General features: G+C 46.0%; 1 protein-coding gene across 1 annotated transcript in view; it reads left to right on the top strand.

Annotated features, from left to right (window-relative positions):
* Nucleotides 1–19,975, top strand: part of abca4b (ATP-binding cassette, sub-family A (ABC1), member 4b) — a gene marked incomplete at its 5' end in the record, with an annotated part of 96,376 nt that overhangs the window by 28,224 nt on the left and 48,177 nt on the right. The window contains 7 exons of the mRNA XM_079488524.1: nucleotides 977–1,093; nucleotides 1,895–2,092; nucleotides 6,720–6,925; nucleotides 10,518–10,694; nucleotides 13,091–13,313; nucleotides 15,313–15,534; nucleotides 16,473–16,677. Of these exons, the coding sequence (XP_079344650.1) occupies nucleotides 977–1,093; nucleotides 1,895–2,092; nucleotides 6,720–6,925; nucleotides 10,518–10,694; nucleotides 13,091–13,313; nucleotides 15,313–15,534; nucleotides 16,473–16,677 (1,348 nt within the window). The remainder of the gene's footprint in view (nucleotides 1–976; nucleotides 1,094–1,894; nucleotides 2,093–6,719; nucleotides 6,926–10,517; nucleotides 10,695–13,090; nucleotides 13,314–15,312; nucleotides 15,535–16,472; nucleotides 16,678–19,975) is intronic.

Genomic DNA, 19,975 nt, shown 5'->3' with positions numbered 1-19,975 from the left:
TACCTACAGTCCTATACAATTCTTTCACGTTTTATCCTATTCCAAAATATTCAACGGGAAAAATATTTTTTTCCCCCTTTCGTTTGGTACTTTATTTACAGTTTAATAAACACAGTGATACGATTTCAGTTCACAACGAACACATGATTCACTCATGACTTGTTTCAGCATCTTGTTTCAACATTTCAGCATGATCAATGATCAACAGTAAAGAATTAATGACTGTCTATTGTAATGTAATTGTGGCAGTCACTTATTTAAAACAAAAGCCACCATATTAGTATTTGAATACCTGTTCTGAGAACACCTCCACCTAAAGGTGTGACTAACGTGACAAAACCACAGTCATGGGGGAGGGAAGCTCAGGGCTGCTATTTTGTGTTCTTATTTTCTTCAGGGGTGCTCCAGCTACCAGCCACCCCTGTAGCATCCCATAGGGTCCCATTAATGATTAAAAGTAGGATCCTCTTTATCTGTTATCTCTGAAATCTCTGAAAAATGCGGCGCTGTCCGCGGTGATGATGATCCATCCGAGGTTCGGATCTGATTTGTGATTTTTCATCGCATCGCAATCGACATATTTCCGCTTCTGGTGAAAGATAAACATTGTGAGCTAATGCTAACAGTAGCCGTTTCTTCTTCTCTCAGTCTGGGAGACCGGATGTAAATGAGTACTTATCATTTCCATCGGCAGAAGCTAACTACGTCCAATGACCACTAGGCAGCAGTCAAAGAGTTAATAGATATAATATCTTATGGGTAAGAAAACGGCTACACTGGATTTCTCCTTTAAGGTGGTTGTGCCATATAGTGTGGATGCTTCCTGAGCAGAGGTCCTCTGAGCACATCGCACATCCATGTGTAACGGTATTCAACTGCAAATCAGGATCTGTCTGTTTGTATTTATTTGTGTGTGTGTGTGTGTGTGTGTGTGCGCGTGTGCGTGTGCGTGTGCGTGTGCGTGTGCGTGCTACAGGCCAACACTACATTTGAGGAACTGGAGAGACTACAGTGGATGTTGAAGGCTTGGGAGGAGGTGGGACCTCAGCTCTGGACGTTCTTCCACAGCAGTGTCCAGATGAACATGATCAGGGTAAGATGTGCACACGCACGCACGCACGCACGCACGCACGCACGCACGCACGCACGCACGCACGCACGCATGCACGCACGCACGTGCATTCATTTCACCCTGCTCACACGAGTTTCAAAGTCCTGACGTCACTCCGTTATCCTCTGGCTCACGGAAGTATTCTTTCGATAGTTGAAATTCCATTAAGCCGGCCCTGATTAACATGACAGACGCCAGTCGCCCACCTAAATTAAACTTTCAGGCAGGTGGAGTTTGCTTTCAGGTTGCCCGAATGGGCAAGTGCTCGTTTTAGGGACACAACAGTCTATAAACACAACACTTGAACGTGGCCAGAGCGCTCTGTCTGTGGAATGTAAAATAAGAGCACTGTTTATCTACAGTATAATGTGCTGTTTTCACTGTTGCTACACTAAAATAACAAGTGTGAACTCATAGTCATATTCATAGCTATGTAGGACAGGTATTTGGCATAAAAAATGAGGTATGAATTATTTATTTTATCGCACAGCCCCAGTAAGTAAAGAAAAGTGAACAGTAATTCAACTTTTACCTATCATTTTATAATGGACGATTTACTTTTATTTATTTACGTGCAATAGTGGGCATGACCTTTGGGCAAGAACATGACCTGTACTTGACCTGAGCAAGTGCCTCTGAGACCTTAGTGTCAACCCCTGGCACATTTTGTTATCCACACTTCCACAGCCCATTTCTGCGACACAGAGCATGCAGACAAAATGGCCCCAACTATGTTCTTCTTAAGTTCTTTGTTTAATATTTCCACATGAATTTCCCCTGCAGGACACCTTGAGAAACCCCACGGTGAGGGACTTCTTAGACGAGCGGATGGAGGACTCTGGGTTCAACACCAAACACATCCTGAACTTCTTATACAACGGGCCAGACATGGACAGAGCACCGGGGATGCCCAACTTCGACTGGAGAAACATCTTCAACCTGACCGACCAGATGATTCGCACCATCAACCAGTATGGAGAGGTGTGTGTCCGTCTATGTACATCCATCATCATGTTTGAATGGTTTAGGTGTTCTTTTATTGGTTTTGATGGGATTTGGAGCTTCTGGTCCTTACGGCTCCGTTTTTACAGTAGGATTAACCCATTTAAACCAGGAAAGCATCTCGTATAACCACTTTAACCATTATTTTATACTGTTCAAGAATAGCAGATATACTGTACAAGCTCATATCGTGTCACTTTGTGCTGTGCTATGTGCTTGTAGATCTGCTATAGGCTATATACATTATACAGACCTATATGTGACCGAGCTTGGTAAACAGATCGCAGATACAAGTGGCCGAAACCGTCTTTCTCAGATGGGCGGCTGCCTGGCATCTCCCTTAGGGGTAGGGTGAAAAGCTCGGTCATCCATGAGATACTTGGAGTAATGCCACTGCCCCTTTGTATACAAAGAAGCCAGTTGAGTGGCTTCAGGCATCTAGAGAGGATGCCTCCTGGTCATCTTTCTGGGCACGTCCAGCTGGGGAGAAGCCATGGGGACAGGCTGAGGAGGACGGGGGATTCCCTGGTCATAGCTGGATAATGTGACCAGGCAAAAGGAACACAGTCTGGGATTCTCTGCTGGAACTGCTGACTATGCGGCCCGAGTGTTTGAAGCTGGTTGGATGGATGGATGGATGGATGGATGGATGGATGGATGGATGGACATTTGACCCGTTAGATGAGCGTGTTTGTGGCGTGCATTGGCAGGAAAGGTTTGAGGGGACCAGTGACACTCACTACTCCCTCAATACCCCATCCTTTAACTACTCCAGTGGAGCAAACTGTGGTTGTACGGGAAGCTCCTAGGTGTGAATGTGTGTATAAACTGTGAGAGTGTGAAGCAGGAAAAGTTGCTTGAAAGAAGAGCAGACGGGGAGCATTGGTCTTCCACGCTCCCAGCAGACTGTAGCCATGGGGTTCCCTGGAGATGGAGCAAGCCACTTAGCACAGCCCCACAGAAGCTCTCATTCCCGTCCAGCTGGCTGAAAGCGGAGGACAAGCCTGCTGTCAGGCCCTCTCAGGCTTTTGTAGGACCCCGTGATGAAGTGGAGGGTGGGTGGGTTGCGGGGACCACCCCCCTATGAGCTTAATGTTGTTTTTTTGTTGTTTTTTAGTGTCTGGCCTCACATAGAAACGAACCCCCACGCCGGTCAGATAAAAGATGGCAAATCACCCTTATCCATCCTTCATTCCCTCCTTCGTCTACCCCCCAGCCCCCCCCACCCCCCTCTCTCGCTCTATCTTTCTGCATTCTATCAGATATACAGGGGCACCCCGTAATCGATTTGAATAAGGGAAGTGGGGGTGAGAGGAGGGTTTTCCGCAGAAAGCCCTATCGGTGGTGCTACCATCTCAATTTGGTCTTTGTCCAGCAGGCCCCCGAAATAAATCCTTGTGGTTTGCCGCCCAAACAAGCCCAAGTGATTTGGCCAATTAGATACAGCTGTCAGATAGCATTTGGCCGTATAGGACAGCCAGCGCAGTTACCACTGCATGGCTCGTCTCACTCTGTCAGGCGTGTGTTTCTCACACTGAAAGACCATTTGAAACATGTGTGTATGGTGAGATACAACACCCTCATCTCTGGGCCTGTGTGAGTGTCATTGTATGGTGAATGTATGGTCCTATATGGGGGATGAATGGGAGGCAGGACTTGAGCGTTCCTTTGAGTGCTCAGAGAGGGTATACAGTATTGTGAATGGAGACATTAGACACGCTTTACATCCAGCGAGGGAGGGAGGGAGGGAGGGGGCGTCGCAGCGGAAGAGCCCTGCCACAGTGGTGGAAAAATTACTCCTCAAATGTTTTACTTAAGTAAAAGTATCAATACTGCAATGTATGAATTGCAAGTAAAAGTCTGGAATTCAAAATGTACTTGAGTCTGTTGGCCTGTTGAGAACTCTAGTTTTCGCCGGCTGCCTGGACAGGTATCAGTCAAAAGGGAGACATCGAAGAGGAAGGATGGATGGGGAAGGATCAGCATATGGAATGTCAGAACTGGTCAGCTCCAGATCTAAGGGTTTGAGGTCAGATGTAGAGTTGCTGGCCAATATTGATGACATCAGGGATCTCGGCATTCCCATATATGGGCTTAATATATGGGATCTCCATCCCTGATGATGTCACGTGATGTCACGAGGCATGACCATATATGGAGGTGTGGAGTGACAGACGGACTTGCACGGGAAATGCACGTTTTCATAGTAAAATGCGACCTGCGGTCGCAATAATCCAAACCTACAAATGAACTAGTAAAATGTTTTGAAATTAATGTAGTGGAGTAAAAGTACTATACTTGGATCCAGGATGTAGTGGAGTAGAAGAGTATTAGAGCTTGGAAATGTGTGTGTGTGCGTGTGTGTGTGTGTGTGTGTGTGTGTGTGTGTGTGTGTGTGTGTGTGTGTGTGTGTGTGTGTGTGTGTGTGTGTGTGTGTGTGTGTGTGTGTGTGTGTGTGTGTGTGTGTGTGTGCGCGTGTGTGCGTGCGTGTGCGCGTGCGTGCGTGTGCGCGTGCGTGCGTGCGCAGTCTCCACCGAAGACGCTGCAGGTGTGATTTTCCCATGTCTGTGCAGTGAATGAGGGTCTGTCGGGATTGAGGGGCCGCGTAGAGTTGAATTCCTGTCACACCCATATAATCTGCCCACTAGTCTGGGCTATGCTTGTCAATTGATTCTAAATTGGGTAAATGCCACGTACCCTTCTTGGGTTTGTGGTAAGAAGAAAACAAGATCAACAAAGAGTAGCATTGTAGCCAGCAGCCAGGGCAGGAATTTCAAGGAGGCCATGACCGCTGTGGCCCCTCATTTTGGCCTTATGCCCCTCAAAAAAAAAAGGATGTTGTTGCTGTCGGGCAGAAATCTCTTATCTCCATATTTTAACTTTTTGTGACTACTAGCCTGCGCCATGCAGGCATATGGTTTATGGTCTAGAGCAGGGGTTCTCAACCCGTGGGTCGCGACCCCACGGGGGGTCGCCAAATTATTTTAGGGGGTCCCCAAATTATTTTCCAAAAAAAAAAAAACGTTTTTTCAAAAATAGCAGACCTACAAGCTCGTAGCGCGCCACTCGGTGGCGCGCTATGAGCTTGTAGATCTGCTATTTTTCAATAGCTAAATTATAACATAATGCTTAAAACACCAAAAGGGGTTCCCGCCCAAAATGGGTTAAGGTTATTGTAGCAGTCAATTTATATTGGGGGTCGGGACTCGGGAGGGGGCGAGACATTGCCAAAGCATTTCCGGGGGTCCCCGGCCAAAAACGTTGAGAACCCCTGGTCTAGAGGCCAATTAAACATTTCTGGCAAAAACAGCCGGTGGATCCTTTTGGTTCACCGTGTCATTTTGCATATTTGCGTTACATCTGCTATTTTTGAACATTTTTGAGAAATCTTGAAAGGGGGAGAACTACTGATTTAAAGGGCATTTTAATTGAAGTCATCGTGATGAGCAAAGCTGTGACTGAGTGCACTTCTGTCCATCATTGAACACCTCCTCCTCATCAAGTCACAGATTATAAACCAAGAAGCAGTGGCAAACATGGTGGGCATCTGGCTTCATCAAAACATGGATGAAAACATCCATATGGTGCAATGAACCCCAATACATACGCTGAACTCTCCCTGACTCCCCGTCTTCAGAGTCCAGGGAACTCATTAGTCCTGGGCTGAGCCTGAGTGTGTACAGTATATGGACCTTTGACTCAGGAGTTTGTACAAATGGGTACTGTATTTCACTTCACATGCATGTACAAATCCTTATAGGGGCATAGTTCACCCCCAAAAATACTTATTTATACACCACATGACGCTCATGGATTGTTTTGTTTTTCATAAGCCAATATTTGGTTCTCCAGTAGGAGACTCAATTGAGTCTTCACTTCATTCTATGTACCAATCCAACTCATTTGAGTTTGATTATTGGCTCAGGAACATGACAAAAACAAAAACATCTCCATGGGGTGGGTACAGTATATGATAGAAAAATAAGTCATGTTTTGACTGTCTGGCCGGGCACTGTGTCAGGCACCCGGAACTAGAGGCAAGCAAACAGACACCGTGGGAGCCAACCCAGGGCAAAGCCATCCACCATCTACGTGGAAGCACAGCGACAGCTTAGCTAACAGCACTGTAGAGCTCAAGAGTGACCCTGATGCTAGATAGTGTGGAGGGCAGCAATTCAGGAGCCCCGATCTGGTGTTGCATGGCTAGACCCAGTGGCGTGCACAGATAGACACTAGGTGGTGCAGGAGCACCTGCCCTTTGCCCTCTGGACAGCAATGTGCCCTTTGAAAAAAATAATTGTATGTGGACCATGGTGACATTGATCAATTCTTGATAAAAAGCTTCTACTATGTTATTTATGCCCCAAAATCTATAAATCTCACACTATTAAGGCAACCGGCCGGTTCCACGCGCTGCACAAGGTGCCCTTTTTTCACTTGAGCACCTGCCCCTCTAAATGTCTGTACACGCCACTGGCTAGACCGCACTCCCACATCGCACTACTGTAAGATTATGTGCAGGATGCTATAACTCAAATGCTCTCTCTGTGTGTGTCTCTCTCTGTCTCAATTTCTCTCTGTCTCTCGTTCTTTGGGACCTCCTCAGTGTATCAGCCTGGATAAGTTTGTGGGCCACACGGACGAGCCTCAGCTGACCCACGATGCCTTGTACCTGCTGGAGGAGAACAAGTTCTGGGCGGGCCTGGTCTTCATGGACGTCTACCCCTGGACCATCAAGGTGCCGGCGCACGTCAAGTACAAGATACGCATGGACATCGATGCCGTGGAGCGCACCAACAAGATCAGAGACAGGTGAGATACGCATGGACAGGAGCACGGCAGCTAAGTCGGTAGTGCTGTCGCCTCACAGCGTGGACAGGGGCACGGCGGCGCAGTCGGTAGTGCTGTCGCCTCACAGCGTGGACAGGGGCACGGTGGCGCAGTCGGTAGTGTTGTCGCCTCACAGCTAGAAGGTCCCGGGCTCGATTCCCACCGGGAAAGCTGTGGGCGCTGGGGGCGTGTTCTTTCCTCCCCTCCATCAGTTAGTATTGTAGTATTCAAGTCCGGTCTTGAGTCCACATTTTCATTTACTTGGTCTCGTCTGGGTCTCGCACATAATTTGACTCGGTCTTGACTCGGTCTTGACTCGGTCTCGGACTCGGCCCCCACCAAGTCCGCCCGAGTCCCACACAAGTCACTACAGTGCAATGTAATAAATGTATTACACCTGCAGGCATGCAGGTGTTCCATTTTCGTGCGAAAATCTGGTCTCGGTCTTGACTTGATCTCGCCTCCCGTCGGTCTCGGACTCTGTCTCGACTCAGACCCGACCCCCACCCACACTCTGACTTGATTTGGACTCTCCCAGAGTAATCTAGTAAGAGAGTGGTGACACGCTTTGATCTCGCCGCAAAGCGGTTACCTATGGGCGATAGTTCCAAACATTGCTCCTATGGCTGGAACTATTCCATTGAGATAGAATGAGCACTTCCGCATTCCATTGTTACAATGAGAGTCAACGGGAGTGTCATTACTCTCTTACTAGATTACTCTGGACTCTCCCCCCCTCGGACTTGGTGTTGACTTGGACTCGCTCCATCAGTGCCCATACTTGGCGAAAGGTCCTTTCTGAGTGCAGTTTGCATGTTCTCCCCGTGTCCCCTAGGGTAGGTAGTAGGTACCCTCACAAAAACATGCAGTAATCCTGGTCTCTATACTGCCGCCCCCTGGTCGGCCGGTTGGAATATACAGCTTTTATCTTCACATGTCTCAATATTTGCCATTGACAATGAAAGGGGAATTCAGGTCAAATGTCCGCTAAATCTTGTCCCCACACAAATCAATATTTGCCATTGACAAGAAGGAGAAATTAGGTCAAATTTCCGCCAAATATGACATAAATGAAACATCAAAACATTAAACGCCATTGACAATGAAGGGAAAACTTACGTCATATGTAGACGCGCAAATCGGCTAACCAATCTGATCGGCGTCGGTGGGAACGCTTGGCCAATAAGGGACCACCATTCTTGATGATGATGTACGATGATGTACGATGATTGATGAGCGCCCCTCACTTCACACAGGTGTGATTTTTTTATTCCACGTCTTCTGCACAGCTTCTTCCAGAAGGACGTTGGCAATATTCAGCCTTTGCCTACAATGGAGAGCTGTACATATTTGGTGGATACATTCTCCTGGAAGAAGGTTGGGCCCAATGGGAAACGCCCATTTCAGATGTCTTATCTGCCCTGTTGCATGGTGGGAGATTGTATCATCCTCTCCTGTACATACTAGACTTGAATCCTGGTTTGAAGATGTTATGCAAGCTAGCAGTTATTCAATACGGTCTGGAGCAGTCTGAACTCCCACATGACATCAGGTGGGAACTCACAGCCATGACAGAGTAAATCATAAATCCACCAATATGTTGTCTATTCTGAATTATAAACTAAAAATGTTACCCCATCCATCCAGTCTATAGGATCAGATCAGATCCAATGGATCTAACCATCAATTAGTTGAGTTGTAACAGGTTGCATATACTCTACCCATGTTGTTTGCTATTTAACTTGTCTAGGACGTGGTCCAGTACAGTGTTTATCTGGGTCTGGACCCATCTGTGGGTCACAAGCAAATATTCCTCTTTTCAATTTGTTAATTAAAAAAATCACACCCGTGTGAACTGAGTGGTGTAAGGTATTATATAGCCTGATCAGCTCAAAAAATCACACATGTGTGAAGTGAGGGGCTCTCTTATCGTACATCATATATCATCATACAACACATTCCGTGCTCAACCAATCAAATCACCACAAATCTCGTTCCGGCCAATCACAATTTCAATGTTTGTGTTTACACAAAAGTCGTCACTTTTGTCTTCAATGTTTGTGTTTACATACTTTTGTCTTCAATGTTTGTGTTTACGCACTTTTGTCTTCAATGTTTGTGTTTACACAGACCCTCAAAGCTGGACATAGGAGGGGCTAGCGCCCCTCAAAAATATATAATATATCTTATCACAATAGCTGTTTTTAAATGGCTCAAATATATATAGGGCTGAAGTAGTTAGTGTTTTGTAGTGGAGTAAAATAATTCTTAGTCTGGCCTTATCTAGGTAATTTTCTTTTTTTGATTAATTTTTTGATAAAAACATAGTGTCATGCCAACCTGCACATTATATTGTGAGATAGTGTGTGCAAGTTCTATTCCCTAAGGGTGGCACATACAGTTAAGGACATGATGGGGTCACCGCCGGTACAGTATCTGTGCATGGGATTCCTCTCCTGTGAGCTGCTTATTATATTTTGAGATAGATATCTTGTGTGCTAAGTTGACATTTAGGCCTGAGGGTGGTGCTGGATGCTCATAGCAGCAGGCAGCATTCTCCAGGGAGGTGCACTGAAACAAATTCCATTTAGTTTTCCAGATATCTTGGTTTGGGAGCAAACGCGGACAGAAGGACAGGCTGACCTGCTGCTATCATGGCTAAAAAATATACCTGAAACACAAATTGGAACTGGAATAAAGTAATAGTAACTCATTTGACCCCCTCCTCCCCCGGTCATCTGGGGACCCTCCCCAAATCACGTGGGGCCCGGCCCACAGGTTGAGAACCACTGTAATAGAATGTGCAGATGTACAGCATTTCTCGACTTCATCACATTATCCAGAAAATACCTATTTTGACTGCAAACCAATTTGATCAAATGGCAGATTTTCCATACATCTTGATGCCTGAATATAACCCAAATATGTGCGTTAACCACCTGGTTTCTGAAGTTTAGATTGCTCTCACTACGCAGCCTTTCTAACATGATACCTACTGTATAGCTCTTCCATGTGTTGTTACTGTGCCTTTGATCTCACAACCATCCAGTGTGTCAATATCCCCAGGGTTGAACAAACAGCTTTGCACCTGGAACCAAAAGTACATCTTTCTATGCAAGTGAATAATTGGATTTTATAGAAGGATTGGCTGCTGACTCATCCACTTATCGGGAGAGTGTGTGTGTGTGTGTGTGTGTGTGTGTGTGTGTGTGTGTGTGTGTGTGTGTGTGTGTGTGTGTGTGTGTGTGTGTGTGTGCGTGTGTGCGTGTGTGCGTGCACGCGCATGCGTGCATGCGTGAGATGGAATTATATGCTTTTGTGATGATCGAGGAGAAAGTGCTGACCCAGAAGCATGCTGCTTGCCTGATGATCTAAGACTAAGCCAGTGGTTCCCAAACTTTGTTGTTTTTTTTGCCTGGGCTGAAAACTAGTGAAAATATGTTTTCAACTCATGAAAATGTGTGAATCTTTGTGGAAGAAAGATTTCGGAAGATATTTCAAAAATAATAATAAGGGATATTCACTCCACGAAAATGGATCCACTATCTAAGCCTCTCTCCTCTCCTCTCCTCAGGTACTGGGACCCGGGGCCCAGGGCGGACCCCATGGAGGACGGGAGGTACATCTGGGGGGGCTTTGCCTACCTACAGGACATGATAGAACATGCCGTCATCAAGCTCCACACCGGCAACGACTGGCCACTAGGGGTCTACGTCCAGCAGATGCCTTATCCGTGTTATGTGGACGACCTGTGAGTAAACAGTAAACACACACCATTATCATAGATCAGTGTGTTCTCAAAGTCATGCACCCGCTTCAAATGTTATCAAACGATAGGTTCAGGTTATACTTATCACTCAAATCAAATACAATCGAGCCAGCAGGCTCGCCTAGAGTCAACTGCATGTATTCTGCGATTAGGAAACACGGAAGTGAAATTACTGCTGCTGAAGTGAAAACATCGTGAAACTGTCTTACAAGACTGATATGAGGTTAGGGGGCTTACAGTACGGGCCGGTTAAGACTGAGGATAGGGGCGGCGGGGGGCACCCCTGACAGTTATAAGAACTATTCGCCCCTGGGCAGCAACTGAAAATGTGAGCCTAGGTTTGGCACTTGGTCCTGGGTGTTTTCCAGGAGGTGATGCTAAATCACCAGACCTGAGGGAGTGGGAGGGGACAGGTCAGAGGAGGTCGGAGTTCTGAGGTCGTTGAGGGCCTTGTAGCAGGTGGTGGTGAGCGGTATTTTTAAGTCAATTATTTTGTTTGATCGAAAGCAAGTGAAGGTTTTCGGACGACTGGTGTGATGTGGTCTCTGTAGGGCTGTGGACAGTTCAGAAGCCCACCTACTATTGGCATGATCGGGGTAGGCATGTTTGGTCTTGTATTTTAGAGTTTCAGAGTTACAACCCCTATGTGTCCATTTGGACGCCTTGTGCTCCGCGGACCGCACATTGAGAACCAGCACTTTAGTTTATTGAGGACTTTGGAGGTGATGCCGTGAAGGATGCTGTCTCAGTTGTCAAACCTGGACGCCATAAATGCCTCAATGAGTTTTTTGGCAGCGGAGAAGGACACAGAGGGCCGGAGGAGGCAGGCAATGTTCCAATTTTTATCATCTTGTTTTTTTACGTGGGGGAGGAAAGAGAGGGTGGTGACCTTTAATAGAGCAGTTAGTGTGCTGTTTATGGAGCGATTGGAAGGGCTTGTAGACGTTATTACTTATTAGAGTCCAGGTGTGATTTGAGTTGGGAGGCAACTGCTCGTTCTTGGATTTTAGAGAGGAAGGGGGCGGGACAGTAGTTAGTGGGGTGTTGTTGGGTCTATTTTTTATTTGTTTTTATGACTTATGACCTCTATGCAGGTAGAGGTCTTCATCATGCCAGCGATTTAGACAGATGCTAGGTTCATTGTTTACCTGGCATTCTAGTTTCTCGAGGCCCTACACTGTCTCTTTGCATTCTATGCATGTGATTTATTGCCTTGCTCATTGTAAGCGGCTCTGCATGAGAGCGTCTGCTAAATGCCCAAATTGTAAATTGATTGGAGGATGGGTCTGTTCCGCTGATTTCAATCAGTTTTATTTCCTACACCGAGAGCTGCTGTTAACAAATCTGTGCTTCGGACACAGAATCGAGGCAGGTTACGTTCAATAAAGTGTTTTATTGCTCCTGGTACAGATAACAATGATAAAAAGCTGTCATCGCTCACAGCCGTGTGTAAAAACATAAAACCATAAACTAACAACATAAAGCACCTTCTGGACACGAGTGGATCCACCCTTCTACACCCGCTGCTACCGTTGGTTTACTGTTTTATACTGCAGGAAATATCACAGCACAATGCAATGTGTTGGAGCTGCTTTTATCTGTTGTCAAGGTTTATTTTCAGTTTTCATGCTTGAACAATTGAAACAATTAATTAAAAAACTGTGTACATTGGTGACTATACCTATAATCTAGCTGATCTTGAGGCCTACAAAAACGGGGGGGATTTTTTTTTCAACTAGTCAACTAGTACCAACAAGGTCAACTAGTTGCTTAAAGCAAAAAACCCTGCTTCTCTCTGCTCACTCTCTCTGAATATAAATAGGAATACAATAAAAATGTAAACAAAGCTGTGTTACATTGACACTTTGAGGGAAGACTACTGTATATGAAACTATACAAAATTGTGCATAAATGTATAAAAGTTATACGTCCAAGATATAGGAGAGGTTAGCTTGGTATAAAGTTTTGAATTGAAAGTTGACAGCAGTATTTCAATGTTTTTCATTCATTTGGTATAAAAACATTGCGACAAGTAGCAGCAATGTATTTCAAATGCAGCAGCAGCATTTCAAATGCAATTGAATTCAAGTTACTTGCTTCGTGTAGGCCTATATGAACAGTGTTTCTGTGTACCACGGTAATTTTGGTGTAAACAGTGCAGGGATATATACAATGATTTGCAGTCCTTAAGGTGGTTGTATTCCATTAGACATCCTTCTCCTGTCACAACAGCTCACACTCTGCTATGTTTGCACATTGTTGTACTTGACCCAACAGATATGGGAGTTTTTCCTTGTCATTAGTCATGTTTTCAAACTCTCCTTGCGTGGTTGGTGGTTTTAGTCCGCTCTTTCTTTCTCTCCCTCTGTGTGGTTCAGCTTCATGATCACCCTGAACCGCTGCTTCCCCATCTTCATGGTGCTGGCCTGGGTGTACTCGGTGTCCATGACGGTGAAGAGCATCGTGCTGGAGAAGGAGACGCGTCTCAAGGAGACCCTGAAGGCCATGGGGGTCACCAACGAGGTCATCTGGTACACCTGGTTCATCGACAGCTTCGTCATGATGACGGCCAGCACCGCCCTGCTCACCTCCATCATCATGGTGCGTGTGTTTACCTTCAACTGACCCCATTTTTGGGTTAGGTTTATTGAGTTTTAGTCTTATCATTTTTATGTGGTTTTGTTATTTTATATATACTTTATTCTTCATAATGCGAAAACCACAGTGTTCACAAGAAGACAACACGGCAGACCGTTTTTATTTAGTTTGAGTTTGTATTTATGACGTTTTAGTCTCAGTTGTTCAGGTATGATGAGTAAAGTCTTGGTTGAAAGAATGCATGCCATCACTAGGGTGGAGAAGAGGGAGATGACAGCATTAGGGAGCTGATGGGGGGAAGGGACATACGTGGAGCAGTGGGTTGTTAGGGTGGAGGAGAGTGTCCCTGGAGGAGGTTGGAATGGAATGAGCTTTACTGTCTAAACATGTCTTTGCAGTTTTTTTCAGTCTGAGAATATTTTCTCATGAGCAATAGTGCCCTCCAGTGGATCATTTTGATATTACAATGTATGGATAGATCTTGTACAGTACATATACTCTACAAATAAATTTTTACTTTACTTTATTTGTTTATTTAGACGGGATACTGCATATTAATGAACCATAAACATCAATTTAATGTACGGATACATTTTTACATTTAAGAGTTTATTTATTTAACACTCTGAATACTGTTGAGTGACGTTTCAAGCATGGGTAAAAAAGTGGTCTAATGAACACCCTCCCTCCAGACAGGGCAGGGGTTATAGATCTACTGACCCTGCTGGTACACCAGGGTGGTGTTAGATACGTTCTGCAACGCACGCACGCACGCACGCACACACACACACACACACACACACACACACACACACACACACACGCACGCACGCGTGAGTACTTTTTCCACCACTGCTGAACGCTGTCCAATGAGCAACTGGCACTGTGCAGATTTCCCCAGGTCAGGTCTTTTACCTCCGAGCCCTGACGAGTGGGAATTCAATACAAGATGATCAATCACTCACTGCAGCTGGAGGAAGGGCGGTACCTGGGGAAGAGACGCGCACACACACACACACACACACACACACACACACACACACACAGACACAGACACACACACACACACACACACACACACACACACACACACACACACACACACAACCACGCACATGTGGACGCGCATGCACACACACACACAAAAACCACACAACGCTAGTGCCAGGGTTCGATTTGCGGGTGGGGTGATGTAGGGGAAAATCTATGCCTCTTGATTTTGAAATCCCTTCTCTGGTCATTCATTTTTGAGTGGTGCCTAACCGCAGCATATGTATGTATGTATGTATGTATGTATGTATGTATGTATGTATGTATGTATGTATGTATGTATGTATGTATGTATGTATGTATGTATGTATGTATGTATGTATGTATGTATGTATGTATGTATGTATGTATGTATGTATGTATGTATGTATGTATGTATGTATGTATGTATGTATGTATGTATGTATGTATGTATGTATGTATGTATGTATGTATGTATGCATGTATTTTTATGCAGCGTGGGAATATGCTCTAATCCTTGCTTCTGAGCAGCAGGGACAAAAGAGTATCCACGACTACATGCATTTCCATTTGTGAATTGTAGACTGTCTGATTTATGCTTGATAATATCACAGTTGTTAACGTAATGTATGTTAACCCCATTAAAGGGATAGTTCACCCCAAAACCGTTAAAAGCACAGTGCCGTCCGTCCCGTGAGACAGCGTTGTTTCTGACTATCAAACCCTGACTACTATCATATACTGTATACCACTTGCGTCATTTAGATAGCATATTATGTAGACATAGCACTCTATAGTGTATGCTCATACTGTAGTTTCATTGTACATATTTCTACTGTTAGACAAATGTTAATTTGACAATGATGATGATGTATTTGATGTATTACCATTGGTTGTTCTTGCTTTATTGTAAGTCGCTCTAAATTAAATGAAGTGTGTGCTAAATGTCTAAATTGTATAATATTGTACTGTATGTGTATTTTGTCTCCAGGGTGGTAAGGTGCTGAACTACAGCGACACCATCCTGGTGTTCCTGTTCCTGCTGACGTTCACGGTGGCCACCATCATGCAGTGCTTCCTGATGAGCGTGTTCTTCAACCAGGCCAACCTGGCGGCCGCCTGCAGCGGCATCATCTATTTCACCCTCTACCTGCCGCACATCCTCTGCGTCAACTGGCAGGACCGCGTCACCAAGGACATGAAGCTGGCCGCCGTACGTAACCTTTTGCTGCGTTCACACGAGGCAGATGCAAAGATGGCATGCAAAGATCACAGGATATTAAGTCGCTTTGTGTGTCACACAACCCCCCCCCCCCCCCCCCCCCCCCCAATATTCATTATTTGAGCCCTGACAAGCACTTGGAATTGTAGGAGTTCCACAGATAAAAATGTGAAAATAGCTGATCTATAGCTGATCTACATGCTCACAATGCAAGGCGTTGTGAGCATGTTAGGTAGCAATGTTAGGTAATATTTGGCAATATATTTGTGTATACATATATATGGGTTTATGCCTAAAATAGGGACACTGGGTTGAAAGTGGTTACACTCATGCTTAGATTTGTTTCAAAGATCTTTACTTTAACAACAGCTTGCCCTTCAGCTTGCCCTTCACAAGCGTGTTTCCCCATCTTGTAATTTGCTTTATCTAGTACAGCCTTTTGCTGTGAGAAACCGTTTCCACACTCCAGGGAATAAAATGTAATCGATTCTGTCAGACGCACTCTAACCAGGCAGTGGCTCTACAAACTGTACACCACAGAGGTGCCTACCAGTAAAGAAATAACCACACAGGGTCCTTGTATGGCAGCTGTATTATAGTATATGGTATCTTAACCGTTGAAGAGCCACTATTTGTGTGTGTGCAACCGTGCATTGCAATGAAGCTGTATGTACATGTACAATATGTCACTCTGTCAATCTGTATCGGTATCGGCCCTAGTACCTGATACCAGTATCGTATCGGAACAACTCTACATGGCCAAAGCATTTTCGGGTGTAATCCAGGGGTGCCGTGGATGAAAAGGTTACAGGGGTCACCTAAGTCAAAAATGTTTGAGAACCACTGATGTATACTGGTAGTGTGTTTACCGCTACCAGTCGGTGAGTGATGTTATAATAAATGTAAATGATTTTTTCTCCTCCATGCAGAGCCTGTTGTCTCCGGTGGCGTTTGGCTTTGGGACGGAGTACCTGTCTCGGTACGAGGAGCAGGGCCTGGGTCTTCGCTGGGACACCATTCAGACCAGCCCCTTGGAGGGAGACGCCTACTCCTTCCTCACCTCCGTACGCATGATGATGTTCGACGCTCTCCTCTACGGCGTGCTCGCCTGGTACCTGGACAATGTCTTCCCAGGTAGGAATGACAAGCACACACGCATGCAGATACGCACGCACGCACGCACGCACGCACGCACGCACGCACGCACGCACGCACGCACGCACGCACGCACGCACGCACGCACGCACGCATGCATATATAGAGTATACCAGTAAGACACCCTGAGGGGATGTGCATGCACTCATCCGCCTGGGTGACGGCAGACATGCTGGGCAAGCGCTGGTGCTTTGGCATGGGGGGTCAGATCAACATATGGAATGAATTCTGTACTGTGTCTTGAGTGTACAGGGTTTGATGAGGTCAGATCAACATATGGAATGTCAGAACAGGAAGGACGGGTAGGTAGAATCAATGGAATGTCAGAACAGGTCAGCTCCATATATGGAGATCTAAGGGTTTGAGGTCAGATGTAGCGTTGGTGGCCGGCTCTATGCAGATCTAGGTGATGAACGAACCAACGGGAAATGATATTGCCATATATTGACATTCCCATATATGGGAAAGGGCCCCTGGCGATATCGTCTAAGTGGCGACTACATTATATGCCCATATATGGAGATCCCTGATGATGTCACGTGATGTCACGAGGCATGACTAGACGTGGTGTCACAATGCGTGACCATATATGGAGGCGTGGGGTGACGGACCATGCACGTCAAATACGCTCTAAAAACGAATTAAAGTCATTAGTATTACAATCTATGGGAGACAAAAGTTACGTTCTTCTGGAACAAATCCGACTGTCTCTCTCAACCACCTGTGGGCTTGTGAAGTTAAAGAGTGATGCGTGTGTCATCTAACTCTCTCTGTCAACACATGTGAGCTTGTGATGTCAGAGTGATGTCAGAGTGTGTCATTCTTGTAGTCCTTGTCCCTTTTATGCCCATATATGGAGATCCCTAATGTCATCAGCATATGCCCATATATGGGCATGCTGATATGCCCATATATGGGCATGCTGATATGCCCATATATGGAGATCCCTGATGTCATCAGCATATGCTCATATATGGGCATGCTGATATGCCCATATATGGAGATATCTGTCCTTGTCCCTTTTTCAGACCATACTGTAAATGGATATCCATGGTGTCATACATATATGCCAATATGGGCATGCATAAAATGCCCATATATGGAGATCTCTATATCTGTCTGTCCTTCACCCCTTTATGCCCATATATGGAGAGTTTGTCTATACATTATGTGCCGGTCAATGTACTGTATGCATGTTCAGTATGTATGTATTTGTATATCACAATTATCTCAAATATTGAATTTCTGTCAATAGTCTGACATCCGCTCTAAAAACAGAATGAATTAATCACATCACACTTGATATGTTTTGCTGCACACCACAAAGCCCTGCAGGGACATATATACATACACATACATGCATACATACATTGACCGGCACATAATGTACAGACAAACTCCATATTTGGGCATTTTGGGAGACATATTATGGCATATATTGGTGGGCAATATATATGGTTCTCCATATATGGGCATAAAGGGACAAGGGCAGACAGATACAGAGATCTCCATATATGGGCATATCAGCATGCCCATATATGGGCATATGCTGATGACATCAGGGATCTCCATAAAAGGGCATATCAGCATGCCCATATATGGGCATATGCTGATGACATCAGGGATCTCCATAAAAGGGACAAGGACTAACAGCATGACTCACGCTGACATCACTCTGACACAAGCTCACTTGTGTTGACGTCAACACAAGCTCACTTGTGTTGACAGAGAGTTAGATGACACATCATCACTCTGTCACATAAGCCCACAGGAGGAGAGAGACAGTCGGATTGTGTCCTTTTGTTCCAGAAGAACCTAACTTTTGTCTCCCATCGATTGAAATACCAATGACTTCTGTTTGGAAAACGCTGCGAGGTTCCAAGAAAGCCTCAAAGTTCCACTTTGTCGCGTCCTACCAGGACCTGGTGGTGGAATGCACCGAGAAATGGCAACCGGACAAGCTGAGGGTGGTGTGGACGCGGGGGAACAGGCGTGTGTGCTCCCAGCTCCACAGTTGGCAGCCTAACATTACCAACCCATGCAGAGGCATGGTGGTGTGGTCGGTGCCGGAGAACGTTGAAATCTCCGTCACGCTGTTCAAGAAGCCCGATGCATATGAGTTTGAAGATAAAGACTGGACCTTTGTCATCGAGAGTGAGAGCAAGAAGGGGCATCGTAAGGCGCTGGCATCGGCCTGCGTAAACCTCAAGCAGTTTGCCTGCCCCGCCCAGAGCCACTGTGACCGGACGCTGAAGCTGAAACCACTATCCGTCAAGGTCGCGGAGGCCACACTCAAACTGTCCCTGGCGTGTTTCTTTGTCCGAGAAGGAAAATCCACCGACGAGGACATGCAGAGTCTGGCCAGCCTGATGAGCATCAAACCCACGGACATCGCTAACCTTGACGACTTTAATCAGAGCGAAGAGGATGAGGACAAGGAGTCTATCGCTGCTGCCGGGTTAACTTCCCCCCTGGGCCGAGCAGACATGGAAATATCTCTCTGTACGGCCAGGCTGCAGGAAGGACCCGCAGTGAGTCTGGAGGAGGAGGATGGAGGAAGAAGTTCCCTAGAAGTCCCGCCTCCTAGGACCAAACCCATGGCCAGAGGGGAGGAGTCCATACCGCCAGCCCCTCCCCTGTGGCGGGTTACAAAAGCATTCACGTCGGGACTGCATCAGGTGAAAGACACAGAGTTGGTGGGGAAGAGCAGATCAAAGAGTGAGGATGAGGAGAAGGCTCTCTCTACGACAGAGAACACTACTCCAGAATGTCAGGGAGCAGCACAGTCCCAATCACCCCAACAGGAAGACGAGGAGAAAACAACCTCAGAAAGTTCAAAAGCACTAGAGTCCCAAACACCTCCACAACAGGAAAAAGAGGAGAAACCGACCTCAGAAAGTTCAAAAGCACTAGAGTCCCAATCACCTCCACAACAGGAAGAAGAGGAGAAACCGACCTCAGAAAGTCCGAGAGCACTAGAGTCCCAAACACCTCCACAACAGGAAAAAGAGTTGAAAGTGCATCTGTTGGACGCCAGGGAGTACGTCCTGAGTCAACTGGAGGCGTTAGAAACGGAGCAGAAACGCATCAACCTCCGAGCTGCCGTGGTGGAGAGAGTCCTGCGACGCCTCATGGTGACGGGAAGCGATCGTAACAAGGAGGAGCAACTTACTCTGGAGTGGCTTACTCTGGTCAACAAGAAGAACTCCCTGGTGCGCAGGCTGGACTATCTGCAGCTGCTGCGCCACGAAGAGGACCTGGAGACGAGATTTGAGCT

The sequence above is a fragment of the Electrona antarctica genome (assembly GCF_951216825.1).
Source record: "Electrona antarctica genome assembly, chromosome: 19".
NCBI lineage: Eukaryota > Metazoa > Chordata > Actinopteri > Myctophiformes > Myctophidae > Electrona > Electrona antarctica.
The sequence above is the reverse complement of the archived record's forward strand: the minus strand, read 5'-3'. Positions and strand labels throughout refer to the sequence as shown.